The 9183-nt window shown below is 53.3% G+C and overlaps 1 protein-coding gene across 4 annotated transcripts; it reads right to left on the reverse strand.

The window, feature by feature from the left end:
• Window positions 1-1560: 1560 nt before the first annotated feature.
• On the reverse strand, window positions 1561-8716 carry BMP4 (bone morphogenetic protein 4). Of its 4 annotated transcripts, none has more exons than XM_036217900.1 (4): window positions 8580-8716; window positions 5142-5266; window positions 3670-3996; window positions 1561-2692 (listed from the first exon to the last, which is right to left on the reverse strand). In XM_036217900.1, the coding sequence occupies exons 3-4, from the start codon at window positions 3851-3853 to the stop codon at window positions 1836-1838; spliced, it is 1041 nt and encodes a 346-aa protein (XP_036073793.1). In that variant the 5' UTR covers window positions 3854-3996; window positions 5142-5266; window positions 8580-8716; the 3' UTR covers window positions 1561-1835. The 4 variants fall into 4 exon arrangements, with proteins under 4 accessions (XP_036073793.1, XP_036073791.1, XP_036073792.1 ...); XM_036217898.1 differs by having other exon boundaries at window positions 3670-4049; XM_036217899.1 differs by having other exon boundaries at window positions 8370-8649.
• Window positions 8717-9183: the final 467 nt, after the last annotated feature.

The raw sequence follows: 9183 nt of genomic DNA on the forward strand, positions 1-9183 counted from the left end.
GTATCCCTCTTTGCAGGGAGTTTTGAAAAACTGTGGAGTCTTGCTGCCTTTGCCTGGGGCTCTGATCTCCTCTCTCCACCTGTGCTCTCTGGGGAGGTGGGGCTTTGGCAACCAATCCACTTCTATTTTTATTGGTTTCCACTAAGCTGCAACTTTTGGAGCATTGTTGAACTTCAGTAATTAAAAACAAAAATGAATCCTGTTTCACCCACCCCACACCCGAGAGCACATGGAAGAGTGTGTGTACATGAATGCAGGGGTACACACACCACCGCCACCACTCATGTCTACACCTTCACAATGGAGAAACGCAGTTCCATCAGCCCACCCCACGCAGACGGTACAAAGACGTTACTTTTTCCCCCAAACCCATCCAAGCCTATGGGGGGAGGGGAAGGAAGGGGAAGTTCACACATAAGTAATGAGCAGGCTAAAATTCCAGGGCTTAATGTGTTTGCTGGTGGCAAGTAAGAAAAAGCAAGGTCTTGCCTCTGATCCTCTTAGCTGCTATATCCATGCCATTCCAGAATGCCATTTCTCTACCTTCCTGGTAACCCTTAATGGAGAGAAACTGCTCAAGCATATTAGCAGTTTTCTTTTTTATTTTGGCCCCAAATTGAGCTTTTTCCTTAAAGAAACCCTGGCTCAGAACATCACATCCATCAAGTGTATCGCTTTCTAGTCAGGTCCAAAGATTTGGGGCTGGCAGAACAGAGAGGCAAGGACAGTTGGCATTTAACTCAAGAGATTCTATATAATGGAACATGTTCACAGGCCTACTTAGAAATTCTAACCCTTCAGTATCTGACCCCATTGCCACCCCCCCCCCCCCGGCCCTGTCCAATCTGTAGGAATTTTGAACTCCATTGAGGCCTTCATGTGGGGAACATGAGACAGGACAATAAGTCAAAAAACACTGAACAAATTTCTACCATGTGGTATATTAAAATAGTGGTCATTAAACTTTTTGAAGGTAAGACACATTATTTTATTAACTAAAACCCATTTCTCAAAAAAACAAAAACCTGTTTAAACACACACACATATACATTAATATGAGAGTGTGCAAATTAGTTTCGGATTGAAAATATAATATTGGTGCCTGTAATAACTGGAGACACCCTGGGGTATAATAAAAGCAGAAGTAGGAATCATTTTCCAAGAGTTGCGACTCCTATCCATCACCCTCAGCTGGGACGCACCTCTAACAGGTGAGCAAAAACAGAAGATGTACAAGGAGCCCCAAACTGAATATTTAATCTGGCATATTCCTTTTATCCTACTCTTTCTCCAAGGCATGTGTCATCCAGATGGGAGAGGATGCTGTGTCCTTGTTAACATTAAGGAGAAATGGAAAACAATTCATCCTGGCAGTTACTATCTCTCTACCATCAGTTTACTTCCTGTCTCTCAAACCTAACCACCTCTACTTACCACCCTTTTACTTTGATTCGGCCCCCATCCCCACCTGGACAGGAAAAAAAAAAAAAAATCTCATTCAAAAGAGATGGGGCAGAAGGAAAAGAGAAAGGATTAAAGAGAAAAAGGACATAGTTTACCTTTAAAATAATGACTCATTTTATTTTTTCTTTTAATATGTAGTTATAAATATATTTTGTCAAAATATATGATCAATATGGTCAAAACATTTGCACGTAAAGTCATAAATAAGGTCAAGGTGAATGTTTAGGGTTTTTTTTTTTTTTCCTTTTTTTTTTTTTTAAGATAAAAGTCCAGCTATAAGGAAGCAGTCTGGGTAGTGTGTGGGTGAGTGGATGGGAATGTGTGTGTGTATGTGTGTGTGTATGTGTGTGTGTCACCAAGGACTGCTGATCTCAGCGGCACCCACATCCCTCTACTACCATCTCCTGATAATTTTTCAGTACCACCTTGTCATACTCATCCAGGTACAGCATGGAGATGGCGCTTAGTTCGGTGGGAACACAACAGGCTTTGGGGATACTGGAATTGACAGAATTGACCAGGGTCTGCACAATGGCATGATTGGTTGAGTTGAGGTGGTCAGCCAGTGGAAAGGGGCAGTCCCCGTGGCAGTAGAAGGCCTGGTAGCCTGGTGGGGCCACAATCCAGTCATTCCAGCCCACATCGCTGAAGTCCACATAGAGCGAGTGGCGCCGACAGTTCTTATTCTTCTTCCGGGCTCGCTGTGGGTGATGCTTGGGGCTACGCTTGGCCCTCCGCCTTCGGGTCAAGGCATGTCCCCGGCCATCATGGCCAAAGGTAACCAGGAGGGGCCGGAGCTGGGCCCAATCCTCACTCCCTTGAGGTAACGATCGGCTAATCCTGACATGCTGGCCCTGGTGGGTCCGTGTCTGATGGAGGTGAGTCACCTCAACGGCCAGTCCGTAGTTCGGCTGTTTCTCCCGGGTCCAGCGAAGGACCGCAGGGCTCACATCAAAAGTTTCCCACCGTGTCACATTGTGGTGGACCAGTCTTGTGTCCAGTAGTCGTGTGATGAGGTGCCCAGGCACCAGTTCTGCTGGGGGCTTCATAACCTCATAAATGTTTATTCGGTGGAAACCCTGCTCCCAATCAGGGCCCTGGTTCACCTGCTCCCGGAAGAGTCGAAGCTCTGCAGAAGAGATCACCTCGTTCTCTGGGATGCTGCTGAGGTTAAAGAGGAAACGAAAAGCAGAGTTTTCGCTGGTCCCTGGGATGTTCTCCAGATGTTCTAGGCACAATTGGGGAGGAAAGAAAAAGGGGGGAAAAGCACATGAACTTTTTTGAGAGACTGAAAAGTCAAGAGATAGCTGAACTGGGTGATGAGTGGTAAATTCTGCTTACAAATTGGAAGCCTATTTTGGGGAAATAAGCATATCTTTTAATTTGAAGGAGCAGATAAATGGGGCGGCTAGCAAAGTCAGCAAGACTTAGCTAGCATTCAGTAAGCACCAAAGACAGAAAGTATCTCCCAACCTCCTTTATATGTCTAATAATTTCCATGTGTCAACTCCTTACTCCACCACCATCAGACTTCCTTTTGAAGCCCTTTTGGCTTTGTGTACACGGTTTTCTTTGCAAGTGGTTGTAAAGAAAAAGAGGGGCCAACAGAGCAGAGGCAGGAGGAAATACACACACAACCACCCTCTCCCTCTTCTTCCACTTTCGAGTATGTTACTAAACATTTCCCCAGCGACCTTGGAAACACAGAGCATGCCTTGTTGATCATGTTACAGAGGGGAAAATAAATTCCAACACAGTAATGATGCTGGTGGATTAATAACTCAGATTTACTTTGGAAAAGAAACATCCGCTAGGAAACATTCAGATCGGATTACAAGGCCCCTATTGAATAAACCTGACAAACACACAGCTGTAACATTAAATTCAGTAGGTGCTTTGAAAAAAAAAAAAAAAAAACCGGGCAGAGAACCTGGCAGAAAAGGCTTTGATATAGCAAAAACACACCGCTGGGGCTAGCCCACGTCTGAGTAGTGTCATTCCCCTTCCTCCAGCCCCTCCCCTCTGTCTCCAAAAAATAAATTTAGCCACAGCTCTGGAAATTCTTGGAGGTAGGCAGCTCTATTCCCCAGCCACCAGGATTTGGGGCTTTGATGTAACCTGAACTCTTCTCCCTCAGGGCTTCCACTGCCCCAACAGCCAGCCCTACTGGCCTTCCCCTGCCCAGACTCACTGGCAGAGACTGACCTTCGTGGTGGAAGCTCCTCACGGTATTGGCCCGACTGGCGGGGCGCTCAGGATACTCCAGAGCGATGCTGTGGATCTGCTCTTCCTCCTCCTCCTCCCCAGACTGGAGCCGGTAAAGATCCCGCATGTAATCCGGGATGACTGCGCTCTTGCTAGGCTGCGGGCGGCGGCGCAGCCCGAACATCTGCAGAAGTGTAGCCTCGAAGTCCCGCAGGAGCTCATGGCTCTGCCCTGAGCGGCGTCCTCCCGCGTGGCCCTGAATCTCGGCGACTTTTTTCTTCCCCGTCTCAGGTATCAAACTAGCATGGCTCGCGCCTCCTAGCAGGACTTGGCATAATAAAACGACCATCAGCATTCGGTTACCAGGAATCATGGTGTCTCTGGGGAGGGGGAGGAGGTGGAAGGTTAAAGAATAAACAAACACCAATAACTAGAGAGAAATAGAGACGTCTCTGCATATGCATATAGGGCGAGAGATAGACGGTCAAGATGTAAAACAGGTCAGAAAGATCAAGTTTGTGTCTTCTCCCCCACACCACCTTCCACCACCACCACCAGCTGCAGCCCTGCAAGGCCTGAACGTAGGAATTGCCCTGTAATTACTTGGTCTAACTTGTTTACAGGCAAATAACCCCAAATCAGATAGCCTCCATCCTGTTAATCTTTTTTTGTCCCAACTGCTATCTGAGCCATGATCTCAGCTAGGCTTCTTTAAGGATAAACAGTTAACATTAGGGGGTAAAACAGGGTGGGGGAGGGAGAATTAAAATGCTATCGCTCTCCACTTCAGACTTTCAGCCTCTCCCCCTCTTCCTCCACCCCCATCTTCTTCCTCCCCCCTCCGGCCCAACTTCCACAACTTCCAGCTGGTTCGGAGCAGGAGGGAGGGAAAGCAGAGAAGCAGGGGCAGGGCGAAGGCACAGGACGGCGGAGTCCAGAGGCCAAAGCCTAGAACGTGGTCTGGGAGCTAACCCAGTGGCTTGACGGTTTATTTTACTGTGGCTGATGAGTTTGAAATGCCCAGCAAAAGAGCATCTGATCGCGCCCGCTCGCTCACTCCCAGAAGGGGAGGAGGATGATTGCGGGAGCGACCTCCGTGAGTTTTGACAAGCAGCTGAGAACGCGACAAGGGGGCATTGGGCACTCTCAAGTGGGAAGGTGGCGGGAGGAGAGGGGGTGACTAGTCCATAATATACAATCCCAGACTACGGAGCTTTCATCTCTTCAGCCTCCTCTCGTTCCCCTTGCAACGCACCCGATCTGAGAGTGCGAGTAGGAGCAAGCAGCACTTTTAAACAGAACCGGTACGCCTAGAGCGCCGCGGCTGCCCGGCCTAGGAGAAAGCGACAGCGCTGCCAGAAATCAGAGTGTTGGCTCTGGAATGAAGGTCCGACGGGAGGGACAAGAGGCGAGCAGGGGTGGGGAGGGCAGAATGAATTCCCGGGAGGGGGAAGGAAGAGGTGTCTACTCACTGACAGAAAACAAGGCATATAATAACAGTCCATGATTCTTGACAGCCAATCTGGAACAAACTTGCTGGAAAGGCTCAGAGGAGCTGCAGCAGTGCGTTGCTCTGGATGGCACTACGGAATGGCTCCTAAAATGAATATTTGAATATAATGAGACTCTGGCGCAGACTGGCTCTGTTTTTCTTCCAGCCCCTCTGAGTCACGTGAACGCAGAGGCCCCGCCCCGCGCACGGAGAAGCCCTCCCTCCTCGCGGCGGGCGGCGAAAGGGCTCGCACGCCCCCCCGTAGCCCCGCCCCCTGGAAGGGCCAACCTCCGAGCCTGCTGCCCCAACCTCCAGCGGTTCGGGAGGAGCTCCCGGCGGCTGTCCGCTGGGCCCTTGGCCGGTGCCCTGGCGCAGCGTGTGGAGGACGAGGTCCTCGTCTCTACCTGCGGCGCTCGGTGCGTGGGGCCGGGCCTTCGTGCCAGCGGCCTGAAGCCGAAGGATCTGGGGCGCACTGTAGGGGTTGCACCTTCCAGCCGGAACCCGGCTCAAGTGGGGCCGGGAGCAGGGGTGGCGGAGTCTCAGGCGCTCAAAGCTTCACCACCAAGGGGCACTTCAAAAGGAAAGCGCCGAGAGCCACACGCGCACGCGGGCGCGCGCGCTTATACCCTGCCACCTCCTCCCCAGGGTCTCCGTGAGGCCAAATATTGCTCCCAGCGACAACCAGTCATTCCTGGCGAATGCCTGCGAGTGCTCAAACTGAGCAGCCTCTTTAGTTCCTAGCCAAAAGCTGCCGGCCCTGTCACGCACAGGGCTGGAGGGGCGGTGGCTGGAGGCGATTTGTGTGAGAAAGTGGGCAGGGAGCGGCCACTAGGCTATTTTCTCTGGTTCTCTCACAGAGACAAACCCCGCACAGTGTCGGCCTCGGCGTCTCCCCGAGCAAAGAATAAATTCCCCAAGAAAGCGGTCGGCGGGGCCATTAGGGCGGAGCGCGGACTCAAAAAGAGGTCGCCGCGGAGAGGGCGCATCACAAGTTTTAGGTCTCAATGTCGCTGAGGTTTTACAATTCCCGACTCGGAGCAGAAAGGAAATCCCACCACGTTCCCAGGAGCCGGGAAAACCGTGAACAGCTTTCGGCCTGCACTCGACCTCTGTGTCTGCGTCTCTTTCCTCTCTCCAGCTTGTCTTATTTTTTAAACCACTACTCTTCCCACCCCCCCGCCACTTCCTTCCTCCACCCCCTTCCTCCTATGCACCAGCTGCGGAGTCGCAGCAAATATCTCTTTAGGAATTTTACCAACCCATAGCTCAAGGAATTATTGAGATGTCCTAACTCTAACTAAAGATGCTGCACGCGTGGGTCACTCAGCACTGGTTTCCTTTCCGAAAACCTGACCCGCGCAGCTCTGCGTCAGCGCGGGTTCGCCCAGAGGGCCACAGCTCCACGACTCCCGCTGCAAACCCCATGGCACCTGGCCTCCCTTTCCTGAGGTTGTACTTGATTCCTGCCCTGGGTCGCTGAGGAGATCGAGGGCTCAGGTTGCCCGCCTCACACTCCCCCACAAACTTGGGGTTCTTCCCGGGGGCACTCGCGGTAAGCCTTTGAGCAAGAGGAGTAAAGAATCAAGCGCTTAGCCCTCCCGGCCGCCGCTGCTCGTCGCCGCCTGACACCGTGGGCCGGGTGCAGAGGCCGCGGGCGCCCCTGCGCGACTGTCCCCGCCTGGAGACAGCCGCACCGCTTTTGGAGCGGCTTTAGGTTTTCCCGCTCCCGCCCTCCGCTGGGGCTGACTGTGAAAGGGTTGGGAAGAGCAAAGAGGATTTTCTTTTCTCTCTTTTTCTTTTTGAGACTCTTGGAACCCTAACAAAGTCCCGTGGGAGGAGCTCCAGAAATGGGAAAAGCAGATGGAGAAGGGCTGGTCCCCGCGGGGCGAAGGGACAGTGGAAGGGGCGGGCGCCCGGAATCCCGGGACAATCCTCAGCCCCAGGAGTCCTCCAGGGCGGCGGCTGGAGCGCACGCTGCGCTAAAACGCACAGGCTGGGGGAAGACCGGGTTGTGTTTCAATTTCGGATTCAGTAAGTGGGAGTGATCGCTAATCGCGTTTGTCTCCCCAAATTTTTAACTAAAAAATGACAAAAGCCGAATAGAACTTTAATCTTCTGAACGTTTTCGGGGGGGGTGGGATGCAACACGTGGCGATTGTCCTTCACTTTTCTGCCAGTCTTCTTCCAACGCCTAAGTTTGTTCAGAGGTCACCCCAGTTTTACCAAGTCTCTGTCTTTAGGGGTTTTCACGTCTCACAAGCCTTCAGACCACAAACGGCTATTCTCACAAACCTTCCGTCCCCCTCCCCAAGAGGTTCCCAGGAGGGGTCTGAGGACGTGCGACCAACTCCGGCCCGGAGAGGTCCGCAGGGATCCGGGAATCCGGGGACCCGTGCCGTCGGCTCGGGGCACGGAGAACCAGTAAGAGCCCCGCGTCCGCCGTGCGGCTCGCCAGAGACTTCCATTAGTACAGGGCACCGCAGGAAGACTAGTCCCGGTAGAACCTGGCATGCCGGCCATCGTCCCTAAAGACCCTACCCCATGAATTGATAGAGGAGAGACTCTTTGGATCCTGTAAATCCACGAAAATAGCTCGTGGAGGAGGCTCGTCGAGCCGCGGGAGTCCGCAAACTCTTGTTGGCTTCCGCGGGCTGGGGGCCGGGTCGGGTGACACTCCTCTCCACCCAGCCCCTTGCGCGGCGCGCACGCCTTAGAGGCAGCAGAACTGCGCTCGGCACCGCAGAACAAGTCCTGCTGAGGTGTTCTCTCTCTCCACCTCGCCTGCCGCTCATTTTCCCCCGACCTCAGAGCCGACACTCCTTTCTCTCCTGGCCCTTCCCGTCCTGGGATCGCAAACGCCAGTCTACCTGCAACGTGTTCCGCTCAAGATCCCGCAGTCTTTCCCAACAACCCTCAACTAAAGGCTTCTTTTCTTCCCTTCTCTCCTGCTCCGAACCTCCTAGAGGTGGAAATCGCCTGGGGCCGCCAGACGGAGAAAGTGGCCTGGGTAGAGCCAGACGCAGATATGGAAGTGTCTTTCAACGCCAGCATCCCTTCCTACCTCTAGCACCACCGTTGGGGGGGTGGGGGGTGCGCAGGAGAAGGCCACCTTTTGCCGCGGCCACAGCGTGAGTCCCCCACTTCTCCCCCCCAGGGATGCACCTCGGTCCCCTCTGCTCGGCGCTTCTCGCCAAGTAGCCTTGCTCACCATAGGTCCCTGCAGTAGCGGGCTCGCCAGCAGCAGCTCCGGGGGACCTCTGAACGGCTGCAGTGAACCTGGGCGAGGACCGAGGACTGGGGCGCTGCAGGCTCGAGACGGCGCGGACGGGAATCCCATCAGGGAGAGAAGCGAGATACTCAGCCTGGAGCACCAGCGACGTCTCGGGCTATCGTCCCTCGGCTCGGATGCCAAACTCACCTAGCTTCCGGGCCGGGCTCCGCTCTCCTTCCCTCCCTCCCTCCCTCTTTCTCTGCCCTCTAGCATCTTCTCCTTCCTCCTCTTTCCCTCTCTCTTTCTTTCTTTCCTTCCTCCTCCTCTTCTCCGACAGCCCCTCCCTTCTTCCCTGACAGCCCCTCCCTTCTTCCCTCCTCCCTCGCTCGCCTCCCTTTTTTGGGTTGAGAGCCCCGCCCACATCCTCCCCTCCAGCCGCCGGGCCTCGCGTCGTACGCCAGGGTCCCGGAAGCGCGGGGCAGCGCAGGAGTTCGCAGCTGCCGCCGGGGCTGGGACGGGTCTACCTCCAGCTCCGGGAAGCGGCCGGGGCTCACCTGAAGACCATGTGCGGAGGTACTAGAAAGCATGCACGGACTAGTCTCAGTACCTTCCAAAAATACCCATGGGAGTCTGGGCTTCCCTGAGTTTAGAGTAACTGCTGCCCAAACTGATGATTAAAACACTGAGTAATCACCATTTACCCCGAGTAATTAGAGATAATGAAACACCTCTAAAATCAGGTTATGGAGAAAGGAGCTGTTGGATTGGTTTAAAGGGTGGCCTTCCATAGACTGTTAAAGGATTTCCGAAG

Source organism: Rousettus aegyptiacus, unplaced genomic scaffold (assembly GCF_014176215.1).
Source record: "Rousettus aegyptiacus isolate mRouAeg1 unplaced genomic scaffold, mRouAeg1.p scaffold_m13_p_3, whole genome shotgun sequence".
Taxonomy (NCBI): domain Eukaryota; kingdom Metazoa; phylum Chordata; class Mammalia; order Chiroptera; family Pteropodidae; genus Rousettus; species Rousettus aegyptiacus.

Bases quoted from the DNA above. Each gene is read 5' to 3' on its own strand.
- BMP4 (XM_036217898.1), bottom strand. From the start codon at position 4,042: ATGATTCCTGGTAACCGAATGCTGATGGTCGTTTTATTATGCCAAGTC. The intron at 2,693-3,669 runs GTCAGTCTCTGC...AATTGTGCCTAG, and splicing joins GAGGAGCTTCCACCACGAAG to AACATCTGGAGAACATCCCA.